This window comes from Micromys minutus (genome assembly GCF_963924665.1).
Source record: "Micromys minutus genome assembly, chromosome: 13".
Classification (NCBI taxonomy): domain Eukaryota; kingdom Metazoa; phylum Chordata; class Mammalia; order Rodentia; family Muridae; genus Micromys; species Micromys minutus.
In genome coordinates, this window is record NC_137982.1 from 59,365,069 (window position 1) to 59,392,762 (window position 27,694).

At 35.5% G+C, this 27,694-nt stretch overlaps 1 protein-coding gene across 2 annotated transcripts; it reads right to left on the minus strand.

Moving 5' to 3' along the window:
• Nucleotides 1-12: 12 nt before the first annotated feature.
• LOC308429025 (olfactory receptor 4C15-like) lies at nt 13-27,694 on the minus strand (the record flags this gene model as incomplete). Of its 2 annotated transcripts, XM_080927672.1 has the most annotated exons (2): nt 13-665; nt 27,412-27,694. In XM_080927672.1, the coding sequence occupies 2 exons, from the start codon at nt 27,692-27,694 to the stop codon at nt 13-15; spliced, it is 936 nt and encodes a 311-aa protein (XP_080783798.1). The 2 variants fall into 2 exon arrangements, with proteins under 2 accessions (XP_080783798.1, XP_080783797.1); XM_080927671.1 differs by lacking the exon at nt 13-665 and having other exon boundaries at nt 26,759-27,694.

Here is a 27,694-nt window from a genome sequence, read left to right on the forward strand (position 1 = left end):
TAAAAGTATTCTTTAATATTTATCAGAAACTACTATCAATCTCTTCCACATTTTTCTGATGGCATTCTTCATTTCCTTATTCCTGAATGTATAAACGATAGGATTAAGCAGTGGTGTCAGGACATTGGCAAATATAAGTGTGTTTTTTTCGAAGGAGAATGGGGATGATGGTCGTGCATATATTAATATGCATGGGACAAAAAACAAAAGTACAACTGTAATATGAGATCCACAGGTGGAGAGAGCTTTATATCGACCTTCAGAACTACGAACTCTCAAAGAGAACAAGATGACACTGTAGGAAACAAGCAGCAAGGAAAAGATAATGATGCAGATAGAACCACTATTGGCAAAGACCAAAATGACAAAAATGTGTGTATCAGTGCAAGCAAGCTTGAGTAATGGGAATAAGTCACACATATAATGATCAATAACATTGGGTCCACAAAAGGGTAACTGCAAAGTAAAGACAATTTGTATGATAGAATGTACTAATCCCCCAACCCATGCTATGCCTACCAAAACACCACAGAGCTTCCTGCTCATAATGGATGAATAGTGCAAGGGTTTGCAAATAGCCACATAACAGTCATAAGCCATAGCTGACAGTACAATCACCTCTACTGCAGTAAAAAAGTGTATGGCAAACAGTTGTGTCATGCAGCCTTCAAAGGAGATGGTCTTCCTCTCATAGAAGAAGCCTAAGATCATCTTGGGGGTTACAGAAGAAGAAGTGCAGGCATCCAGTAAGGACAGGAATATCAAGAAGAAGTACATGGGGGAGCTCAGCAGTGCAGGGCTGCAGATGATGGTTGCCACAATTATCATGTTGCCACCAATAGTTGCAAGGTAGATCAACAAAAATAAAAGAAACAATACTTTCTCAACTTTTGTGTTCTGAGAAAGACCCAGGAGTATAAACTCATTGACAAGGCTTTGATTTTGCATGATTCTCAAGAAGACAGAAGCAAAATATGTTCAAGTAATTCTACAATATTAAGGGGAGAAAAGCTTCATGTTATTTTAAAATTACCATCAAGTTGTTTCATCTTTATGCTAAATTATAATAATTGACTTTGTTACCATTGGAAATGAGATATTACAAATGTTTTGATTCATTTAGTTATATAGAATGTAGAGTGGAAATTGTGGCAAATTATGGGATATTGTAAAATTGCCACATTTTATCTCTGAAAGGTCAGCTTTTAACAACCTCCACAGGAATTTTGAAGTAAGATATTAATATGTCTTTTGCCATTAAACCTAGATATTAACAAAAAAGCAGAGATCATGGAGCATGCCTGCCATCAGTATAGGGTGGGGCAGGGCTGCGCAGCTTGCAATGAGTGACTGGCTGTGGCCCTGCCTCTTCTGTTGACTACAAGAAAAACAAAAGTTTCTTAGAAACATATAAAAACCACAGCTACATCTTCAATATCTTGACAATACAGCGTGTATTTAATCCTCAAATAAATTTATATTTCTAAACAAGAAATTTGGTCTAGATAGAGTTTAACTCTGTACATGGTGCATGTCATGTGTTTTAGGTGTGAAAATTTTGCTTTGAAATGATTAATTGAATACATTACTAGAAACTTACTAAAACCATGCTGTTATCAAGTGACAAAGCACAATAATTCCTAAAAAAAGCCACTGCTCATCTCTAAAGGTTCACTTCACTAGTAAATATTAGGGGTTACTGTAGATATTATATTATAAATGAAAGGAGCTTAACTTGAGCTGCTCAAGATATAAAGATCAGAAATGATGGGACGTTTTTATATTAAGAATTTCAGTGTGTGGGCTATCTTTCTGTGTCTTCCTTTTCAACATCAAAGCTTCTTAGTTACTGCTTGAATGACATATCTGAAGGAAAAAAAACAAAACTATAGTAATTCTTCTTGTAATGAAAACAAACACAAAAATCAAAATCAGTAAAGTCATGACAGACATTTTAACCAAATGTTATGGCATATTTGCTTTGCAGCTGACAAATTTACAGCGATTTTGAGAGAAGCTCAGAGGTCAAAAAGTATTCCACATAAATATTTAGGCATTACATACAGGTGTTAACAATTAAACAAAAACAATAAAATAATATAAAATAAATAAGGCTTCCTTGCATAGAAAATAAAATAAAAGAAAAAGGCAACAGTAAAAGGATGATGATTCAGAGACCATGGGACAATCAGCTATGTTACTTTGTGGGAATGAGAAGCTGAAGAAGTGAAACAATTCATTGAATAAAAATATCAATTTTGATACTTTATTATTTACTACTTATTGTACAGTGATAACTTATCCAATGCTAAAAAATAAATAATTCTACAAAATGTATTATTTTAAATTGACATTAATTAATGAAACTATAAAACATATTTGTAAACAGTTTATCCACTCATCTACAAGAATTTTAGGAGAGTCTCTTTGAAAATATCCAAAGTGTTAAGAAACCTTAAAACTCTAGAGGTATGTCATTTACTTGTAATTGGAACATGCTCAGAAAGACATCTGATTCAGATACCTTTCTTTTACAAAGAAAACGAAACAGAGGGAGAAGTCCTAAAGGAAACAAGACCCAATGTTAATTTTAAAATTGAGTAAATCTTAGCTTCCTCCTTTATGTTCTTCTTTAAATGCTCAGTAGTTCCAAAAACATTGGTGCTCTCATATGTCCATTAGAACAGTATGTAATTTTCTGTTCAGATATTTACAATGGAGAATAGGGTAATTGTGGATTATGGTCACATGGTTGATGGTCTTATATTATTTAAAAGATGATTGACACCAATACCAGGTATACTCTGAATTGAATCCTATATCATAATAAGTGCAACAGTTGAAATTTAGTTTACATATCAGGAAACATTGTTATTTAGATAAGGCAAATGTATTTATGCTTTCTGCATAATCATGATACACGGATGCATAATAAAACAATTTGTCAGTATTAAGCAAACACCTTGTATATGTTTTTCTGGAGTGTCTGTTCTATATAATTTATATTAATCTACAATATATAATCTACAATTATAGCACAATGTGCAGAGAATAAGACAGCAAACTTTAAACACACATGCACACACAATCCTACATTAAAATTGTAAAAATATTTTTACATGTAATAAGAACTTGTATACTTCAAGGTTTTGGTCCCAGAAGGTCACATTAATCATTTCTCATTTTTGTGGAGGCCTAACCAGTTCTGGTATAGTTCATGTTAGACTCCCACTCACTGTTTAGCCTAGAAAAGATTAAAGTCCAGATCTCATTTCCTCTACCTCCAATCTTGTGTGTTTATACCTGGTCAAATCTAAAATTTATTTAAAGATATACTTAGCAATATAAAAAAGAACTTTATATAAATATATGTGTATGTGTCACTATTGGTTTAAACAGTATTTACATACACATTAATGTAAAAACTGAATAAGTCAAAAACTTTTTAAAGTCATATTTAAAAAAATTATACATATTTATTGTATTAAAATTATATTAAAATAACCTCCATAAGTATTTTTAAATTCTTGTCCTGATGAAACCAGTGTTCAGATTATTTTATAAAAATGAAATAAAATTTTACATTAGAATATTGTTTGATTCAGTGTATTATAAATGCTCTTACATATTTATATTATATATGATATTTATATTATATATGATGTACATAAGACTATAACAAATTACAATCAAATTGTACTATAAGCTAAACACCAATAGGAAGACTTGATTCATGAGACAGTTTTCATGTGTGTTAAGTGACAAAATGATAGGAAACTTAAATCCTTATTATATAACATTATATAAGATAGCACATGGCATATAAATTTAATCCTAATACTCAGAAAGTGGATCTTTGTGAATTTGAAGAAAGCCTAGTCTACAAAGTGAGTTCAAGTTCATCTAGGGCTATATATAGAGCTACATAGTGATATTCTGACTAAAACATTAGAATTTATTGGCAATATATATTGAAACTGTGATCAAAATATTTTAAATCAAACATTAAAATAAAACTTACAAATTAAAAAAAAACAAAATCATATTTACTTTAAGATTGTGGAAAGGGTTGTGAAGCTCTAGATCATTCATCATAACAGTAAAGTCAGCATATTATCTTCCTTCAACATGTTTTTAATAAGAGCTACATAGTTAAATATTGAAGATCTGACACTCATTTTGACCATCTCCTTGAGGCATGATCTTGGGAAATATATTTCCATGTGCCCAACTGTCCATATTTTCCAAATTTTTTCATTAATCATAGCAACAAAACTAATTATAACACTGTGTAAACTGTGTATACCATTTAAAACTGTCAGGGATGAACAGAAGGGTTGACATTCTAAGCAATTAATTTTAAATTTATTTCAAATAAGTATGTAAATATTATTGCAATGAGCTTAATAAGTTAAAATCTTATTTGAAACTGTTTTTATATTAAATTGCATAAGTCTATGATATTTTATTTAAGATTATTACCTATCAAAGAAATATTATTGAGTAGCTATAAGAGTCCCTTTCCACTACTCTCTAAGAAATATATTTCCCTCAGATTACTAATTTTTTTATCTCTCTCTTTGTTTTTCTCCTGAGTCCCCATAAGATCTCAAATTTACCCATTTTCCTATTTTGAAATGTATACAAGAGGACTTTTCTGTTTCTTCTTGTCTGTTTCTCTTTTCATGTCTTAATAATTCAGCTCATTTTATGAGATAAGACAAGATGGAAGATTAGCTAAACTGGAGCAGTTCAAAACTTCAATTTAGTTTTTCTTGAGTTCAGAGGCAGAACCTTAATACATAGGGAAATATAGGTGATATAAATTATCACAATTTACTTTGTAAATTAAGTCACTTAGAAAATAAAGTTTTCTCTCTCTGTACTATGAGATAGCATGAAAATAGAACATTTATAGTCATAATTCATACTATAGAAATTTTGGCAACATTTTAATATGTTGTGACCCTATGTCAGCATTCTCTAAACAACCTCAACTTTAGGTAAATATAAAAAATAGTGTGGGTACTAGTATGTAAATTAAGACGTATTAGAAAACAAAAACTAAAACATGTTTTAAATATGAATTTGAAAATACGTTTAATTTAATTAAACAAAGGAAAACAAGTGCCTAGAGAGAAGAAAGGGAACTAAAGAAAGAGATCAATGAAAGAAGAATAAAGAAATGAAGGAAGGAAGGAAAGAACAAAACACAAAAGAAAGAAAGGGAAGAAGAAAGGAAGGAAGAAAAAAAAGAAAGTAAATATAAAGGAGAAATATTTATATTGCAACAGTTGCTATTTATTGGGCACTTGAACAATTCCTACTTTGAGGTCCTACTTTCTGGGCTCTTTGAACATCATTTTATTCACTGCTTTATGCCCTGTTTTAGCCATAAAATCCTCATTAAAAGCACCAGACATTAAATAACAGAGTACAGCAGTAAAATAAAAAATAAGTATTTACAGTAAATGTAATTCCATGACCACAAACCCAAAATTTAAAAGTGTTTCATCATAATGTAAAATCATCTCCGAAAATATATGGTTTAGAATCCTCACCATGTGTCAGTGTGTTGAAAATCTGAGAAAAGCTGTCTCTTATTTTCTAGAGATCAATCCATTAATGTTACCCAAAATGTTGACTGTATTCTTCCTTCTACATTTAAAAGAGAAAAATGATTGGCAATGAAAGTAAATGATTTTAAAGTATTAACTGTTTAAGTGTTTCCCTTTAGTGTGGTTTAAGAATAAAGGAAAAATAAAGGAGTCAGAATTCTTTTGTAATAGCAAGTGGAATTTAATATAGTTTAGGTCATCTACCCATGAGAATTATTCTTAGCTCCCCAAAGGTTTGGAAAATTTCTGGCCCCAGGAGTTTCAAAGATTTAATTGTGTGCACTTTTGCAATTGCTGCAGTGTGTATAATATTTGAGCCCAAAGTTAATTCTAAAAATGTGTAGTAAAAACTAGAAACTTGCCTGTAGCTTCTTGCCTAAAGAAAATGATACCTCTCTCAATCAAATTTTATTTTTTCAAAAGCTCTTCAGTGAAGCACTGGGACTCATTTGTGTCTCCCCACCCATTCAGCACTGTTGAAATGAACAGTTATTATTATTTTAAATTGTATTATTGCTGTTCAGTTATCTAATGTGCTATTTGTTTATAATCACAATGGTTTTGTCAAATACAATACTTTATAATATTTCTTTCCATAACCCAACTCCTACATTCTTTCTGTTCTCTCTTTCACAGAATTTCCTAGATTTAAGAGAGACTAATATAGATTTTTCATTTATAAATGAGCATTCAACAGTGACAATTTTTGAATGTCAGATTCATGAATTTATTCATTAAGCTCTCATCCACTGCAAAAAAAAAAAAGAGTTACTTTAAAAATATTTAAGAAGTACACTAGACAATGGGTGTACACAAATTCTTAGTCAAAATGTGTGTTCAGAATAACACTGAGCATGTTTGTACATAACCATCCATACTCATCAGAGAAATACAAATCAAAACAACCCTGAGATTCCACCTCTCACCAGTCAGAATGGCTAAGATCAAATGCACAGGTAACACCAGATGCTGAAGATAATTTGGAGAAAGAGGAACACTTCTCCATTGTTGTTGAGAATGCAAGCTAGTACAACTACTCTGAAAACCAGTATGGTGGTTCCTCAGAAAATTGGACATAGTACTAACTGAAGACCCAGATATTCCACTTCTGGGAATATACCCCAGAGACACCTTAGTACACAACAAAGATATATATGCACCACAATGTTCATAGCAGCTCTATTTATAATAGCCAGACTGGAAAGAACCCAATGCCCTTTAGAAGATGAATGGATACAAAAATTGTGGTACATTTACACAATGGAATACTACTCAGCCACCAGAAACAATGACTTGACCAAATTCTTAAGAAAATGGCTGCATCTAGAGAATATCACTCTGAGTGAGATAACACAGTGGTTTAATATAAGGAAATTTATAAATGTAATTCACCATACAAACAAACTCAAAGAATAAAATCACATGGTCATCTCACTAGATGCTGAGAAAGCATTTGACAAAATTCAGCACCCCTTCATGTTAAAAGTCCTGGAAAGAACAGGAATCCAACGTGCATACCTAAACATAATAAAAGCAATATACAGCAAACCAACAGCCAACATCAAACTTAATGGCGAGAAACTTGAAGCAATCCCACTAAAATTAGGGACTTTACAAGGCTGCCCACTCTCCCCCTACCTATTCAATATAGTACTGGAAGTCTTGGCTGGAGCAATTAGACAGCAAAAGGAGATCAAGGGGATACAAATTGGAAAGGAAGAGATAAAAACATCACTCTTTGCTGATGACATGATAGTGTACATAAGTGACCCCAAAAATTCCACCAGAGAACTCCTACAGCTGAACAAGTTCAGCAAAATGGCTGGATACAAAATTAACTCAAACAAATCAGTAGCCTTCCTATACTCAAAGGACAAACATGTGGAGAAAGAAATTAGGGAAAAGGTACCCTTCACAATCGTCACAAAAACTATGAAATACCTTGGTGTGACTCTAACTAAGCAAGTGAAGGACCTGTACGACAAGAACTTCAAACATCTAAAGAAGGAAATTGAGGAGGATCTCAGAAAATAGAAAGATCTCCCTTGCTCATGGATTGGAAAGATCAATTTTAAAAATGGACATCCTACCAAAAGTAATCTACAGATTCAATGCAATCCCCATCAAAATTCCAACACAGTTCTTCATGGAATTTGAAAGATCAATGTGCAATTTCATATGGAACAGCAAAAGACCCAGAATAGCGAAATCCATCCTCAACAACAAGAAAACATCTGCGGGAATCAAGATATTAAATATTAAAAAAACTAATAAAACAAATAAAAATTATTTTAAAATTATTGCAATTGCTAAAATAAGTGAACAGAGAATTGATACAATGTATAGAACATCAAAACTATCATAATTTAAGGAATTTTAACGAACCTAAACAAAATCAACACAGAAAATAGAACAGAATAGTGAAAAACAGCTGTTAGGACAATCTCTGCAAATTATTAGTCAAGTTAGTATGAATAACAGAAAATAAGTGTCTTCAGTTTTTTATTGAAAATTGAATTTTATTTTCTTACTGTTACATAAAATCTAGAGTTCTGAATTATAACTGGAGTATTAAAGTAATATTTGAATTCTATATAATTAACCAAAAATAGTCTTGGTCATTACCTAGAGTCAGAATAATGTTTTATTAAATGGGTTCATTTTAAGCATTTGATTCACAACTTGATAAAGCTATTGATTGAACAACTTATGTTAGAGCTTCATGTTTTAAGCTAATTCTTAGGGACAAATGAACAACTCATCATCAGAAACTTCTGCATATAGGGAAGGGTCATCAAGAATTCAGGACAGGCACAGAGAAGTGGACAAATCTCCTTAGCAAATGTGCTTTAGATATGTTGTGAAAATACTGTTGTAATTGTGGTCTTAATTCTTCATTCAATTTTAAGTGGGTAATCATACAACCTCATGTATCCTTTGTAGGCTCTTGTACATTTGTTCTGTTATCTAAAAATAAAGAGAAAAAAAACATAGTTATGCTTGCAGAGAGGAGTCTAGAACAACTGCCTGCTGAAAGTTTTACCTAACAGCTAACTGAAATAGTTTCAGAGATTCAAAACCAAACATTGAATGCAGCTCATAGAGTCCTATTTCTTTCAGCAAGACTAATTCTATCATCATGTGCCGGCTACCTGTCATTGGTTATGCTGCATTAGAAAGTGCTTATAAGACTTCAGGACGCAGAGCGGAGCCTGGCCCATCGGCCACTTGGAACGGCGGCTCATAGAGGCTGAGCAACTGCGATTGGGAACAGAAAATTAGAACTTCTGTTTCCACCCGGAGGCGACTTCAGGACGCAGAGCAGAGCCTGGCCCATCTGCCACCAGGAATGGCGACTCATAGAGGCTGAGCAACTGGCGACTTCCTGATGCAGAGCGGAGCCTGGCCCATCTGCCACCCGTAACGGTGGCTCATAGAGGCTGGGCAACTGGTGAGTGGGAGACCTAGGCTGCAGGTGAGCAGAGAGATCTCTGCGGAGTGCACACGGAAAGAACACACCCAAACTTGCCCAGCCCTGCCTGGCCAGATCCAGCCATTGGGAACAGAAAATTAGAACTTCTGTTTCCTCCCGAAGGCGACTTCAGGACGTAGAGCGGAGCATGGCCCATCTGCCACCAGAATGGTGGCTCATAGAGACTGAGCAACTGGTGGTTGGGAGTCCTGGGCTGCTGGGGAGCAGAGAGATCTCTGCGGAGTGCACACGGAAAGTGAAACCCCTAACTTGCCCTGCCCTGCCATGCCTGATCCAGCAACCAGAAACAGAATGTTGGAACTTCTGCTCACACCCGACGACTCTGAGCCATAAAACAGGGCTTGGCCCATCTGACACCTGGACAAGTGGAGAACCAGGGACACAGACCAGATACAATGGAAAGGCAAGAACATATCACTGACAACAAAATGGCAAGAGGAAAGCGAAAGGGTATATCCCAAGGAAACCAAGAAAATCTAGCAACACCAGAACCCAGCTCAACCATAACAACAACATCGGAATTCCAAACACTCCAGAAAAAGAAGACACAAACCTGAAATCATACCTCAAGACGCTGATATAGATACTTAAACAAGAAAGGGAAGAAAAGCAAAAATATTCAGAATCTTTTAAAGAAGAAACAAGAAAAACACTCAAAGAACTCAGAAAACTAGAAGAAAACAGAACCAAAGAAATAAAGGAATGGAAGAGGGAAATTAAAACAGAAATTGACACAATAAAGAAAACGCTAAAAGAGATAACCCTAGAGTCAGAACACCAAAAAAAGAAATCAGGAGTCACAGAAGCAAGCATTTCTAATAAATTACAAGAGATCGAAGAGAGAATCTTGGGGGCAGAAGACAACATTGCAAACATAGACAAAACAGCCAGAGAAGATGCAAAGAACAAAAAGCTCCTAACCCAAAATGTCCAAGAAATCCAAGACACAATGAGAAGACCGAACCTAAGGATAATAGAAATAGAAGAGGGAGAAGAATATCAACTAACAGGCACAGTAAATATCTTCAACAAAATCATAGAAGAAAACTTCCTTACCCTCAGGAATGAGATGACCACGAGCATAAAAAAAGCCTTCAGAACTCCAAATAGGTTGGACCCGAAAAGAAATACCTCCCGACATATAATAGTAAAAACATCAAGTGCCCAAAACAAAGAAAGAATACTAAAAGCAGTAAGGGAAAAAGGTCAGGTAACATATAAAGGCAGGCCAATCAGACTCACACCCGATTTCTCAACAGAGACTATGAAAGCTAGAAGAGCCTGGAAAGACATCAGTCACTCCTTAAGAGAGCACAAGTACCAGCCCAAGCTGCTATACCCAGCAAAACTATCAATCACCATCAATGGAGAAATTAAGATATTTCAAGACAAATAAAAATTCACACAATATCTAACCACAAACTCTGCATTTCAACAAATTATAGGTGGAAAACCCAATACAATGAAGGAAAATACAGCCTAGTAAAAACAAGAAAACTCCTAAACAAGAAAACTAAAAGAAGAAAAAAACAAAGACACAACTCAACCCAAAAAAGCAAAAAAGGCAGGAAACAGAAACAACTATTCCTTCATATCTATTAACATAAATGGTCTCAACTCCCCAATAAAGAGACATAGACTATCAGACTGGATACATAAACAAAATCCAGCCTTTTGCTGCACACAGGAAACTCATCTCAGAGATAGAGACAGACGCTATCTCAGAGTAAAAGGGGGGGGGGAATTCCAAGCAAACAGCTCCAAGAAGCAAGCTGGAGTGGCTATTCTACTATCGAATAAAGTAAATTTCCAACAAAAAGTTATCAAAAAAGATAAGGAAGGACACTTTTTAATCATTACAGAGAAAATCTGTCAGGAGGAACTTTCAATCCTTAACACATATGCTCCAAATAAAAAATCACCCACATTCATAAAAGAAACCCTACTAAAGCTCAAAAAATACATTTAACCCCACACAATAAGAGTGGGAGACTTTAATACCCCACTCTCACCAGTGGACAGATCAGGGAAACAGAAACTGAACAAGGACACTGCAAAACTTGCAGAGACTTGAACCAACTAAAATTAATAAATATATACAGAACATACTATCCTAAAGTAAAAGAATGCACCTACTTCTCACCACCCAATGGCACCTTCTCAAAAATTGACCACATTATTGGACACAGAATGAGCCTCCATCGATATAGGAAGATTGAAATACTCCCATGCATCCTCTCAGATCACCATGGCCTATGGCTGGTTTTTAACAACAACAAAGACAACAAAAAGCCCATATACACATGGTAACTAAACAACACTCCGTTAAAGGATAGCAGGGTCAAAGAAGAAATAAAAAAAGGAAATGAAATATTCTAGAATTCAATGAAAATGAAAACACAACATACCCAAACCTATGGGATGCAATGAAAGCATTATTGAGAGGAAAACTCATAGCCCTAAGTGCTTCCAAAAAGAAACTGGAGAGAGCTCACATCAGCAACCTGACAGCACAGCTAAAAGCCCTAAAACAAAAGGAAGCAGATATACACAAAAAGAGTAGACGGCAAGAAATAACCAAAATTAGGGCAGAAATAGACCAAATAGAAACAAAAAGAACCATTAAAAAAATCAACAAAACAAAGAGTTGGTTCATTGAGAAAATCAACAAGATTGATAAACCCCTAGCCAGACTAACTAGAGGGCAGAGAGAGAGTATCAAAATTAACAAAATCAGAAAGGAAAGTGGTGACATAACAACTGAAACTGAGGAAATTCAAGAAATCATCAGATCCTACTACAAAAACTTATACTCCACAATATTAGAAAATCTGGAGAAAATGGACGAATTCCTAGACAGATATAAGGTCCCAAAGTTAAACCAGGACCAAGTAAACATCTAAATAACCATATAACACCTAAAGAAATAGAAGAAGTCATCAAAAGCCTCCAAACCAAAAAAAGCCCAGGTCTAGACGGGTTCAGTGCAGAATTTTATCAGACATTTACTGTGGATATAACACCAATACTCACCAAACTATTCCAAAAGATAGAATCAGATGGAATATTACCCAACTCATTTTTTGAGGCTATAATAACCCTCATACCTAAACCACACAAAGACCCTACAAGGAAAGAGAACTTCAGACCAATCTCACTTATGAACATTGATGCAAAAATACTCAACAAAATCCTTGCAAACCGAATCCAAGAACACATCAAAACGATCATTCACCATGACCAAGTAGGCTTCATCCTTGGAAGCAGAGATAGTTCAACATAAGGAAATCCATCAAGGTAATCCACCATATAAACAAACTCAAAGACCAAAATCACATGGTCATCTCAGTAGATGCTGAGAAAGCATTCGACAAAATCCAACACCCCTTCATGTTAAAAGTCCTGGAAAAAACAGGAATCCAAGTCCCATACTTAAACATAATAAAAGCAATATACAGCAAACTAACAGCCAACATCAAACTTAATGGAGAGAAACTTGAAGCAATCCCACTGAAATCAGGGACGCGACAATGCTGTCCAATCTTCCCCTACCTATTCAACATAGTACTGGAAGTCCTGTCTGGAGCAATTAGACTGCAAAAGGAGATCAAGGGGGTACAAATCGGAAAGGAAAAGGTAAGAACATCACTCTTTGCCGATGATATGATAGTGTACTTGAGTGACCCAAAAATTCCACCAGAGAACTCCTACAGCTGATAAACAAGTTCATCAAAGTGGCTGGATACAAAATTAACTCAAACAAATCAGTAGCCTTACAATACTTAAAGGACAAACATGTAGAGAAAGAAATTAGGGAAAAGGTAACCTTCACAATCGTCACAAAAACTATGAAATACCTTGGTGTGACTCTAACTAAGCAAGTGAAAGACCTGTATGAAAAGAACTTCAAACCTCTAAAGAAAGAAATTGAGGAGGATCTCAGAAAATGGAAAGATCTCCCATGCTCATTGATTGGAAAAATCAACATCTTAAAAATGGCCATCCTACCAAATGCAATCTACAGACTCAATGCAATCCCCATCTAAATTCCAACCCAGTTCTTCATGGAATTTGAAAAATCAATGTGCAATTTAATTTGGAATAACAAAAGAACTATAATAACGAAATCCATCCTCAGCAACAAAAAAACATCTGCGGGATTCACTATCCCTGACCTCAAGCTGAATTACAAGGCAATTATGCTGAAAACTGCATGGTACTGGTACAGAAATAGGCATGTGGATCAATGGAATAGAATAGAAGATCCAGAAATGAGTCCTCATGTATATGGTCACCTGATTTTGGACATAGGAGCAGTAAACTTTCAATGGAAAAAGGACAGCCTATTCAACAAATGGTGCTGGTTCATCTGGCACTCAGCATGCAAAAGAATGAAAATAGACCCTTTCTTATCTCTTTGTACCAAGCTCAAGTGTAAGTGGATCAAAGATCTCCACATTAAACCAGATACACTGAAACTATTAGATGAGAAAGTAGGGAAAACCTTAGAACACATAGGCACAGGAGAAAATTTCCTGAACAAAACACCAATGTCTCAAGCTCTAAGGTCAAAGTTTAACAAATAGCACTTAATGAGATTGCAAAGTTTCTGTAAGGCTAAGTACATCGTCAAGAAAACAAAACGGCAACCAACAGAATGGAAAAAGATTTTTACCAACACCACATAAGATAGAGGCCTAATATCCAAGGTGTACAAGGAACTCAAAAAGCTAGACACCAGAGAATCAAATAACCCTATTAAAAAATGGGGTACAGAGCTAAACAAAACGTTTTCAGTTGAGTAACATCGAATGGCCGAGAAACTACTGAGGAAGTGCTAGACATCCTTAGCCATCAGGGAAATGCAAATCAAAACAACCCTGAGATTCCACCTCACACCAGTCAGATTGGCCAAGATCCAAAACTCAGATGACAGCAGATGCTGGCCAGGCTGCGGAGAAAGAGGAACACTTCTCCACTGTTTGTGGGGTTGCAAGCTAATACAACCACTCTGGAAATCAGTCTGGCGATACCTCAGAAAATTGGATATAGTACTATCTGAAGACCCAGCTATTCCACTTCTGGGCATATACCCCAGAGACACTTTAATACACAACAAAGATATATGCACCACAATGTTCATAGCGGCTCTATTTATAATAGCCAGAAGCTGGAAAGAACTCAGATGTCCTTCAGAAGATGAACGGATACAAAAATTGTGGTACATTTACACAATGGAATATTACTCAGCCACCAGAAACAGTGACTTAACCAAATTCTTAAGAAAATGGCTGCATCTAGAGAATATCATCCTGAGTGAGATAACCCAGTCACAAAAGAACAGACATAATATGCAGTCACTGATAGTGGGATGCTAACCCCAGAGGCTTGCACTCCTCCAGAAACAACTCATAGACTGTATGAAGTCCAAGAAATAAAGAACACAAAACAAAACAAAAAAAAATATTGACAAAAGAAGAAAACATTAACTATTTCCATGTTACATTTTGTTTTACTTTAGCTCATTGTAACTATTAATTTTTCAAGGCATACAATCAAACCTTGAAAAAAATCAAGTACTGACTAAAAAATATATTCATATAGTTTTATGTAAAACTTATGTTAAAATCTGAAAAAAAGTACTGACAAAAAAATGTATAATTTTAAGCAAAAAATGTTTAGAATCTGTACATTTATCTTTGTTTTGTAAAATAAAGTTGTTTAAAAAACAACAATAAATACAACAACAACAATTAATAATAATAATAATAATAATAATAATAATAATAATAATAATAATAATAATAATAATAAAATAAATGGAATCAACATCTCAGGATACTGTGGGTTAATTCTGGAATTTCTTGCGTTGATTCATTATCTCTTATCTCTAAGTATTAAAAGTAAATAATAAAATGTAAAACATGAAAAAAAAGAAAGTGCTTATAAGTATTGTCTTACTGAACTGGATCGCAAGGCTCATTAAATTGGGGTGTTCAATTCATACACCCCCAAAATAAAAGAATACCTACTCATCTTGTACTCTGTCATGAAATTCAAGCGCTAACTCAAAATTTCTTCCAGAAAATAATGAACCCACATTAAACAAAAAATGAAATGACAGAGGCATAAAGTTTGGTTTCTGTTTGTCCATGTATTTCTATATTTGTAGATTTTAACGTCTTATAATGTCACTTAGCAATCTTTTATTCTTAAAATTATTTCAGTAGATTTCTAATGCCATATGTACATTAATAATTGCCAATCATTTTTACTTGCATGTATGTCTGTATGCCACATAGGTGACTGCTGCTTTTGAAACCCAGTAAAAATATAGTATACACCTTAAAAATAAAAATATTATAGATTATTAAAAATAGTACACACTAAAGAACAAAGAGTTGAAACCCACCATGTGGGTGCTGAAGATTAAGGCCAAGACCTATGGAATAAAAGCAAATACTCTTGAATTCCAAGCTCTCACTTCCACCCCTTCAACCATTTTAAAATTAAAATATAGGGTTAAGGGCTGTCATTTTAATACTTAAGCATCACCTAATATACAATTGCATTTTCATGAACATAAAATTGTACAGAATTTAATTTTCATGTGACATTAGTTATTAATCAATTGATATGTTTTATTTAATGATATCATTCTTTTCTATATAACAAGCGATCATAGTATTCATTTAAATAAACAGTAAATCCTCAAATTTAACATTATTTTCCAAGTGTACTTTCCTGTTTATGTTTTTGTCTCTGAATCTATCTGTGTATAATATAAAAGTGAATGCACATATCTTAGATAGAAGGATTTATGCATGTGCACCTGGATATAGAAAAAGGAGGGGGCAGAACAGAGACCCGCCCATCTGCCGCTCAGACCAGCAGCTCCTAAAGGTTGAGAAACTGGTGAGTAGGAGATCTAGCCAGTCAGGGAGCAGAGAGATTTCTGCGGAGTGCGCACGAAAAGCTCACCCTTCGACCTGCCTGATGCAAAGACCAAAAACAGAACTTTGGAAATTCTGTTCCCACCCGGCGACTCTGAGGCATAGAACAGGGCTCGGCCCATCTGCAACCTGGACCAGTAGAGATCCAGAGACACAGACCAGATATAAGGGAAAGGCGAGAACATATCATTGACAACAAAATGGCAAGAGGAAAGGGAAAGAATATATCCCAAGGAAATGAAGACAACCTGGCAACACCAGAACGCAGCTCTCCCATAACAGCAAATATGGGAATGACAAACACTACAGAAAAAGAAGAGGCAGACCTGAAATCATACCTCAAGATGCAGATAGAGATACTTAAACAAGAAAGGGAGGAAAAGCAAAAAGATCTAGAAGCTTTTAAAGAGGAAACAAGAAACACACTCAAAGAACTCAAAGAACTAGAGGAAAACAGAACCAAAGAGATGAAGGAATGGAAGAAGGAATTTAAAATGGAAATTGACACAATAAAGAAAACACTAAAAGAGATAACCCTAGAGGTAGAACACCTAAAAAAGAAATCAGGAGACAGAGAAGCAAGCATTTCCAATAGATTACAAGAGATGGAAGAGATAATATCGGGAGCAGAAGACAACATTGTAAACATAGACAAAACAGCCAGAGAAGACGCAAAAAACAAAAAGCTCTTAACCAAAAATGTCCAGGAAATCCAGGACACAATGAGAAAACTGAACCTAAGGATAATAGGAATAGAAGAGGGAGAAGAATATCAACTAACAGGCACAGTAAATATCTTCAACAAAATCATAGAAGAAAACTTCCCTACCCTCGAGAATGAGATGACCATGAGCATAAAAGAAGCCTTCAGAACTCCAAATAGGTTGGACCTGAAAAGAAATACCACCCAACACATAATAGTAAAAACACCAAGTGCCCAAAGCAAAGAAAGAATACTAAAAGCAGTAAGGGAAAAAGGTCAGGTAACATAAAAGGCAGGCCAATCAGACTCACACCCGATTTCTCAACAGAGACTATGAAAGCTAGAAGAGCCTGGACAGACATCATGCAGACCCTAAGAGAGCACAAGTGCCAGCCAAAGCTTCTATACCCAGCAAAACTATCAATCACCATAGATGGAGAGATGGAGATATTTCAAGAAAAATCAAAATTTACACAATATCTGACCACAAACCCAGCACTACAATGAATTATAGGAGGAAAACACAATACAATGAGGGAAAATACAGCCTAGTAAAAACAATATAACTCATAAACAAGAAAACCAAAAGAAGAAAGAGACACAGACACAACTCAACCCACAAAAGCAATAATTGCAGGAAAGAGAAACAACTATTCCTTCATATCTATTAACATAAATGGACTCAACTCCCCAATAAAGAGATATAGGCTATCAGACTGGATACATAAACAAAATCCAGCCTTTTGCTGCATACAGGAAACTCATCTCAGAGACAAAGACAGACACTATCTCAGAGTAAAAGGGTGGGAAAAAAAACTTCCAAGCAAACAGCCCCAAGAAGCAAGCTGGAGTGGCTATTCCAATATCGAATAAAGTAAATTTCCAACCAAAAGTTATCAAAAAAAGATAAGGAAGGACACTTTTTAATCATTACAGGGAAAATCTGTCAGGAGGAACTCACAATCCTTAACATATATGTTCCAAATAAAAAAGCAACCATATTCATAAAAGAAACCTTACTAAATCTCAAACAATACATTTCACCCCACACAATAATAGTGAGAGAATTTAATAACCCACTCTCTCCAATGGACAGATCATGGAAACAGAAACTGAACAAAGACACTGCAAAAATAGCAGAGACTTTGAACCAACTAGAATTAATAGATATATACAGAACATATCATCCTAAAGTAAAAGAATACAAATTCTTCTCACCACCCCATGACACATTCTCGAAAATTGACCACTTAATTGGACACAGAATGAGCCTCAATCGACATAAGAAGATTGAAATACTCCCATGCATCCTCTCAGATCACCATGGTCTACAGCTGGTCTTTAACAACAACAAACAGAACAAAATCCTATATACACATAGAAACTGAACAATGCCCTGTTAAACGATAGCAGGGTCAAAGAAGGAATAAAGAAAGAAATTAAGTATTTTCTAGAATTCAACGAAAATGAAAACACAACATACCCAAACCAATGGAATGCAATGAAAGCAGTACTGAGAGGAAAACTCATAGCATTAAGTGTTTCCAAAAAGTAACTGGAGACAGCTTACGTCAGCAACCTGACAGCACAGCTAAAAGCCCTAAGAATAAAGGAATCAGATATAACCAAGAAGAGTTAAAGGCAAGAAATAATCAAAATTAGGGCAGAAATAGACCAAATAGAAACAAATAGAACCATTGAAAAAATCAACAAAACCAAGAGTTGATTCTTTGAGAAAATCAACAAGATTGATAAACCACTAGCCAGACTAACTAGAGGGCAAAGAGAGAGTATACAAATTAACAAAATCAGAAAGGAAAGTGGAGACTTAACAACTGAAGCTGAGGAAATTCAAGAAACCATGAGATCTTCCTACAAAACTTATACTTGAAAAACTGGAAAATCTGGAGGAAATGGATGAATTCCTAGACAAATACAATATCCTAAAGTTAAACCAGGACCAAGTAAACCATCTAAATAACACTATAACACCTAAAGAAATAGAAGAAGTCATCAAAAGCCTCCCAACCAAAAAAAGCCTAGGTCCAGAAAGGTTCAGTCCAGAATATGACCAGACATTTACTGTGGATATAACACCAATACTCTCCAAACTATTCCAAAATATAGAATCAGGTGCCATACTACTTAACTAATTTTCTAAGGCTAAAATAATTCTCATCATTAACCACACAGAGACCCTACAAGGAAATAGAACTTCAGACCAATCTCACTTATGAACATTGATGCAAAAATACTCAAAAAATCCATGCAAACCAAATCCAAGAACACATCAAAATGATCATTCATCATGAACAAGAAAGCTTCATCCCTGGGATGCAGGGATGGGTTAATATAAAGAAATCCATCAACGTAATCCACCATATAAACAAACTCAAAGAACAAAATCACATGATCATCTCACTAGACACTGAGAAAGAATTTGACAAAATTCAACACCCCTTCATGTTAAATGTCCTGGAAAGAACAGGAAACCAAGGTCCATAATTAAACATAATAAAAGCAATATACAGCAAACCAACGGCCATCATCAAACTTAATTGTGGGAAACTTGAAGCAATCCCACTAAATCAGGGACTCGAAAAGGCTGCCCACTCTCCCCTACCTATTCAACATAGTACTGAAGTCCTGGCTGGAGCAATTAGACAGCAAAAGAGATCAAGGTTATACAATTCGGAAAGGAAGAGATAAAATTTCACTCTTGGCTGATGACATGATAGTTTACTTAAGTGACCCCAAAAATTCCACCAGAGAACTCCTAAACCTATAAACAAGTTCAACAAAGTGGCTGGATACAAAATTAACTAAAACAAATTAGTATCCTTCCTATACTCTAAGGACAAACATGTGGAGAAAGAAATTAGGGAAAAGGTACTCTTCACAATACTCACGAATACTAAGAAATACCTTTGTGTGACTCTAACTAAGCAAGTGAAAGACCTGTACAACAAGAACTTCAAACCTCTAAAGAAGGAAATTGAGGAGGATCTCAGGAAATGGAAAGATCTCCCATGCTCATAGATTGGAAAAATCAACATTTTAAAAATGGCCATCCTACCAAAAGCAATCTACAGATTCAACACAATTTCCATCAAAATTCAAACCCAGTTTTTCATGGAATTGGAAAGATAAATGTGCAATTTCATATGGAATAACAAAAGAACTAGAATAGCAAAATCCATCCTTAACAACAAGAAAACATCTGCGGGAATCACTATCCCAGACCTCAAGCTATATTACAAGGCAAGAGACATGGAGGGGCTGTAGGGAGGAGAGGAGGGTGTGATACAGTTCTATTTTAATGAAAATATATTCTTTTATTTTTTTGTTGAACGTCACATAGTCTGTGAGTTGTTTCTGGGGTGTCAGAGCTTTCTGGGGTTAGTATCCCATTATCCGTGACTGCATATTATGTCTGTTCTTTTGTGACTTGGTTATCTCACTCGGGATGATATTCTCCAGATGAATCCATTTTCTTAAGAATTATGTTAAGCTATTGTTTCTGATAGCTTGTTAGTACTCCATTGTGTAAATGTACCACAATTTTTGTATACATTCAGCTACTTAAGGACATCTGGTTTCTTTCCGGATTCTGGCTATTATAAATACAGCCACAATGAACATTGTGGTGGATGTCCCTTTGTTGTATGTTGGAGCAACTATGGGGTAAATGCACAGAACTGGAAATATTGGGTCTTAAGGTAGTACTATGTATATTTTTTGAAGAACCTCCAGACTGATTTCCAGTGTGGTTGTATCAGTTTACAACCCCACCAGCAGTGGAGAAATGTTCCTCTTTCTCCACATCCTCACCAGCATCTGTTGTCTTCTGAGTTTTGGATCTTGGCCAATCAGACTGGTGTGAGGTGGAATCTCAGGGTTGTTTTGATTTGCATTTCCTTGATGGCTAAGGATGTTGAGCACTTTCTTAGATGCTTCTCAGCCATTCGATATTCCAAGATTGAGAAAATTTTAAGTCTTTACCCCATTTTTAAATAGGGTTGTTTAATTTTCTGGTGTCTAGCTTTTGGTGTTCTTTCTATACCTTAGATATTAGGCCTCTATCTGATGTGGGGTTGGTAAAGATCTTTTCCAACTCTGTTGACTGCCATTTTGTTTTTGTGACAGTGTCTTTAGCCTTACATAAACTTTGCTATTTTATTATATCACATTTTTTTTTCCTGTTCAGGGCAAAGGCCTCATTTATTGATTAACAGACATAAATTTTTATGTAGCACTTGCAAATATAAAGATGCAGATACAACCTAAACAATAGTAATGGAAACATTAACTTCAGGGAACAAAATAAAACATACAGAATTCCATAGGGATCTGCATAAGATATCACAAAAACAAACAGAGAACAAAATCCATCAGATATATAAAAAAAAAAACCATTAATGGCCAAAAAACAAAACAAAACAAAACAAAAACCAAAAAACATATCCTCTTACCAGTTGTTAAGTCTGTGGTTAGACAGTCATAATGAGGTTGGTATCTATTTAATGGCCTGAGCCCCATATATGATCCTCTAGTTCTATAAATAACTCATGTCACATGACCTGTTTATAATGACACTTTTCAAAAACAGTTGAAATTTGCTTAAATATTCAATAAAACAGTTAATTAAAGCAATGTCAGTCCATCAATATCTGAAGCTACCCAGTCCTCAACTGCCACTCAGTAGTATCTATTCTTTTTTTTTTCTAGTTGAATTATTTTATTTGCTTGGTGTGTTTGCTTATTTACAACTCCATTTTAATTTCAGCTTGAGTTCTCTCCAATATTTTTCTTTGTTGAATTCTGTTTTCTTTTTTTAACAACTTTATTTTACAAAACAAAGATAAATGTACAAATTTTAAGCATTTTTTGCATAAAATTATACAATACATTTTTGTCAGTACTTTTTTAAAAAATGTTTGATAGTGTGATAAAGATCCCACGAGTAACAATGAGCATAAAGTACATGTAAAACAAGATGCAACCTGGAAATAGTCAAAGTTTCTTCAGTGTGTAAAGATTTTTCATTTTTTTTACAATGAGCAGACAGTACATGTAATACAGGGTACAACCCAGAATTTGTCAATGTGTTCTTGGTGGGTAAGGATTGAGCATGACTCTTTTTTTTTGTTTTGTTTTCTTTATTTCTTGGACTTCATACAGTCTGTGAGTTGTTTCTGGGTCAGTGCGAGCCTCTGGGGTTAGCATCCCACTATCAGTGACTGCATATTATGTCTGTTCTTTTGTGACTGGGTTATCTCACTCAGGATGATATTCTCTAGATGCAGCCATTTTCTTAAGAATTTGGTTAAGTGATTGTTTCTGGTGGCTGAGTAGTATTCCATTGTGTAAATGTACCAAAATTTTTGTATCCATTCATCTTCTGAAGGACATCTGGGTCCTTTCCAGCTTCTGGCTATTAAAAATAGAGCTGCTCTGAACATTGTGGTGTATATATCTTTGTTGTGTACTAAGGTGTCTCTGAGGTATATGCCCAGAAGTTTAATAGCTGGGTCTTCTGGTAGTATTATGTCCAATTTTCTGAGGTATCACCAGACTGATTTCCAGAGTGGTTGTATTAGTTTGCAACCCCACCAACAGTGGAGAGTTGTCATTATGTCACATTTATCAATCTTTTACCTTAGAGTTCGAGTCATTTGTTTTCTGTTCAGGAAATTTTCTCCTGTGCTATGAGTTCTAAGGTTTTCCCTACTTTCTCATCTAATAGCTTCAGAGTACCTTATATAATGTGGAGATCATTGATCCACTTGCACTTGAGTTTTGTACAGAAAGATAAGAAAGAATATATTTTCATTCTTCTGGAAGCTGAGTGCCAGTTGGAGCAACACCATTTGTTGACTAGGCTGTACATTTTCCATTGAATGTTTATGCCTACTTTGTCAAAAATCTGGTGGCCATATATGTGAGGGTTTATTTCTGTATCTTCTATTCTATTCCATTGATCCACATGCCAATATCTGTACCAGCACAATGCAGTTTTTAACGCAATTGACTTGTAATATAGCTTGAGGTCAGGGGTAGTGATTCCCCAGATGTTTTCTTGTTGTTAAAGATGAAGTTCACTATTCTAGTTCTTTTGTTATTCAAGATGAAATTGCACACTGATCCTTCCAACTCAGTGAATTACTGGGTTCGAATTTTGATGGGGATTGCATCGAATCCCTATATTGCTTTTGGTAGGATTACCACTTTTAAATGTTGATCCTTCCAATCCTTGAGCATGAGAGATCTCTTCTTTTTCTGGGATCTTCCTCAATTTCCTTCTTTAGAGGTTTGAAGTTCTTGTCACACACGGCCTTCACTTGCTTAGTTAGAGTTACACCAAGATATTTCATAGATTTGTGACTATTGTGAAGGGTATTATTTCCATAATTTTTTTCTCCACATATTTGTCCTTTAAATATAGGAAGGCTACTGATTTGTTTGAGTTAATTATATATCCAACCACTTTGCTGAACTTGTTTCTCCATTGTAGAAGTTCTCTGGTAGAAGTTATGGGGTCGTTTATGTGCATTATCATGTCATCTGCAAATAGTGATGTTTTTCTTCTTCCTTTTAAATTTGTATCCCTTTAATTCCCTTTTGCTGTCTAATATCTATGGCCAGGACTTTCCGTACTATGTTGAATAGGTAGGCTTAGAGTGGGTAGCCTTGTCAAGTCCCTGATTTTAATGGAATTGCTTCAAGTTTCCTACCGTTTAGGTTGATGTTGGCTGGTAGTTTGCTGTATATTGCATTTATTATGTTTAGGTATGGGCCTTGGATTCTTGTTCTTTTCAAGACTTTTAACATGAAGGGGTGTTGGATTTTTTCAAATGCTTTCCCAGCATCTAGTGAGATAGCCATGTGGTTGTTTTCTTTGAGTTTGTTTATATGGTGGATTAAAATGACGGATTTAATTATATTAAACCATACCTGCATCCCAGAAATGAAGCCTACTTGATCATGGTGAATGATTGTTTTGATGTGTTCTTGAATTAAGTTTGCAAGGATTTTGTTGAGTATTTTTGCATCAATATAAGTGAAAATGGTCTGAAGTTTTCTATCTTTGTAGGATCTTTGTGTGGTTTAGGAATGAGTGTTATTGCAGCCTCAAAAAATGAGTTAGGTAGTGTTTCATCAGATTCTGTTTTGTGGAATAGTTTGGAGAGTATTGGTATTATGTCAACAATAAATCTCCGATAAAACTCTGCACTGAATCCATCTGGACCTGGACTTTTTTGGTTGGGAGGCTTTTGATGATTGCTTTTAATTTCTTTAGGTGTTATGGGATTATTTAGATGGTTTACCTGGCCCTGTTTTAACTTTGGTATCTTGTATCTGTCTAAGAATTTATCCATTTCCTCCAGATTATCCAGCTTTGTTGAGTACAGGCTTTTGTAGTAGAATCTGATGATTTCTTGAATATCCTCAGTTTAGGTTGTTATTTCTCCACTTTCCTTTCTGATTTTATTAATTTGGATAATTTCTCTTTGCCCTCTAGCTATTCTGGTTAAGGGTTTATCAATCTTGCTAATTTTTTTCAGAGAACCAGCTCTTGGTTTTGTTGATTCTTTCAATGGTTCTTTTTGTTTCTATTTGTCTATTTCTGCCATAAGTTTGATTATTTCCTGCTGTCTACATTGCTTGGGTGTGTCTGCTTCTTTTTGTTTGAGAGCTTTCAACTGTGCTGTCAGGATGCTAGTGTATGCTCTCTCCAGTTTCTTTTTGAAAGCACTCAGAGCTATGAGTTTCCCTTTTAGTACTGCTTTCATTGCATTCCATAAGTTTAGGTATGTCGTGTTTTCATTTTCATTGAATTCTCAAGAATCCCTAATTTCTTTCTTTATTTCTTCTTTAATCCTGCTATTGTTTAATAGAGAAATATTTATTTTCCATGTGTATATGGACTTTTGTTGTCTTTGTTTTTATTAAAGACCAGCCTGAGACCATGGTGATTCGAAAGGGTGCAGGGGAGTATTTTGATCTTTGTGTATCGATAGAGGATTGTTCTGTGTCCAATTATGTGCTTAATTTTTGAGAAAATGCTGTGAGGTGCTGAGAAGTTGTATTCTTTAGTTATAGGATGAGATGTTCTTTAGGTATCTATTAATTCCAGTTGATTCATAGTCTCTGTTAGTTTTATAGTGTCCTTGTTCAGTTTCTGTTTCCATGATCTGTCCATTGGTGTGAGTGGTGTATTAAAGTCTCCCACTATTATTGTGCGGGGTAAAATGTATTTTTTGAGTTTTAGTAGGGTTTCTTTTATGAATATGGGTGCTGTTTTATTTGGAGCATATATGTTAAGGATTGAGAGTTCCTCCTGACAGATTTCCCCTATAATGAGTTAAAAGTGTCCTTCCTTATCTTTTTTGATAACTTTTGGTTGAAAATATACTTTATTTGATATTAGAATGGCCACTACAGCTTGCTTCTTGGGGCCATTTGCTTGGAAGGCTTTTTCCCCACCTCTTATTCTGAGATAGTGCCTGTCTTGACTATTATATATCAGAAGGTATTTCTTTTCTGTTCCAACCTATTTGGAGTTCTGTAGGCTACTTTTGTGCTTGTAGTCATCTCATTTTATAGGGTATGGAAGTTTTCTTCCAGGATTTTGTTGAAAATATGTACTGTAGTTCTTAGTTGATATTCTTTGCCCTCTTCTATTTCTATTATTCTTAGGTTGTACTTCTCATTGTGTCCTAGATCTCCTGCACATTTTGGGTTAGGAGCTTTTAGGTTTTTGCATCTTCTCTGACTGCTTTGTCTGTTTTCAATGTTGTCTTCAGCCCCTAAGGTTATTTCTTCCATATCTTGTATTCTGTTAGAAATGCTTGCATCTGTGACTCCTGATTTCTTTTTTAAAATTTCTACCTCTAGGGTTGTCTCTTTTAGTGTTTCCTTCATTGTGTCTATTTCCGTTTTAAATTCCTTTTTCTATTCTTTCATTTCTTTGTTTCTTTTTCCTTCTAGTTCTTTGAGTGTTTTTCTTGTATCTTCTTAAAAAGCTTCTAGTTTTTTATGCTTTTCCTCCAGTTCTTGTTTAAGGATCTCTGTCCTAATTTTGAGGTAGCATTTCGTGTCTGAGTCTTCTTTTTCTTGAGTGTTTGGCATTCTGCTGTTTGTTGTGATCAGAGAGCTGGGTTTTATTGTTGCCATGTTTTCTTGGTTTCCCTGGGGTGCATTCTTTTGCTTTCCTCTTGCCATCTTGTTGTCAGTGATTGGTTCTAGCCTTTCCCTTGTACCTGGCCTGTGTCCCTGGATATCTGCTGTGCACCTGAGAAGCTGCAGGCTGGGAACAGAGTTCCCCATGCTGCAGGGTTTCTGGATTCCTGGATCAAGCTTGGCAGGCAAGTGCACACTCTCAGTGTGCTCTGTTGAGATCTCTCTGCCCCCTGACCAGTCAGAATCTGTTCTCACTTAGTTCTCACCAGTCCTGTGTGTCTGGGCCTCCACTCTTCCTGGTTCAGATGTTCTGAGTGCCTGTTGTGCACCCTGGAAGCCACTGGCTGGGAACAGAGTGCCCCATGCTGCAGGGTTCCTCAATCCCTGGATCAAGCTGGGCAGGCAAGCACACACTTTCTGAGTGCTCTGCTGTGATCTCTCTGCCCCCTGGCTAGTTGGAATCTCTTTTCACCAGGTTCTCGCCAGTCCTGTGTGTCTGGACCTCTGCTCTTCCTGGTGGCAGATCATCACTGAGCCTTAAACACTATTCTTCTACTAGATGAGCAATCCTCTGAGCTTTTAAAATCCACCCATTTTCTCTTCATTAACACTGGGTTAAAGCTTTGCTCCTGTACCTGGCTTCAGATATGGTTTCAGACATGGCTGCTGGGATACAGGAATTTCTGTTTGTATAGCGTGTAATCTTCCCACTGTCTGGCTTCTCACATGGGTTCTGAGACTGAGGATTTGATGTTACTATTCAGTTCCCTCCACATTGATCCATCTCTCCACCATAAAAAATAATATTTTAAAATTTATCAGAAGCCACTATCAATTTTCTATACATCTTCCTGATGGCATTCTTTATTTCTTTATTTCTGAAAGTGTAAACCATAGGATTGAGTAATGGTGTCAGGACAGAGGCAAATATAAGTGTGTTTTTCTCAAAGGAAAAAGCAGATGAAGGTCGTGCATATATTAGCATGCATGGGACAAAGAACAAAATCATAACAGTAATGTGTGATCCACAGGTTGAGAGGGCTTTTTTTCTTCCTTCTGAGCTGTGACCCCTTAGAGAGAAAAGGATGATACAATAGGAGACAATCAACAAGGAGAAGATAATGATGCAGAAAAACCCACTGTTAGCAAACACCAAAATGACAAAAATGTGTGTGTCAGTGCAGGCCAGCTGCAGTAATGGGAACAAGTCACATATGAAATGATCAATAAAATTGGGTCCACAGAAGGGCAGCTGCAATGTAAAGATGACTTGTGTAATAGAATGTAAGAATCCTCCTGTCCAGGCCACCCCTACTAGAATGCCACAGAGTCTCCGAGTCATGATTGAAGAATAGTGAAGAGGCTTGCAGATGGCCACATAACGATCATAGGCCATAGATGCCAAGATAATCACCTCAGCTCCTGCAAAGAAGTGGCTAGTAAAGAGTTGTGTAATGCAACATTCAAAGGAGATGATTTTCCTCTCATAGAACAAGTCTACAATCATCTTGGGGGTGACAGTAGTAGAAGTGCAGGCATCAAGGAAGGAGAGAAATATCAAGAAGAAATACATGGGGGAACCCAGTAGTCCAGGGCTGTAGATGATGGTTACCACAATAATCATGTTGCCCCCAATAGTTGCAATATAGACCAATAAAAATACAACAAATAGTATTTTTTCAACTTTTGGGTTCTGAGAAAGCCCCAGGAGTATGAACTCATTGACAAAGGTCTGATTTTGCAT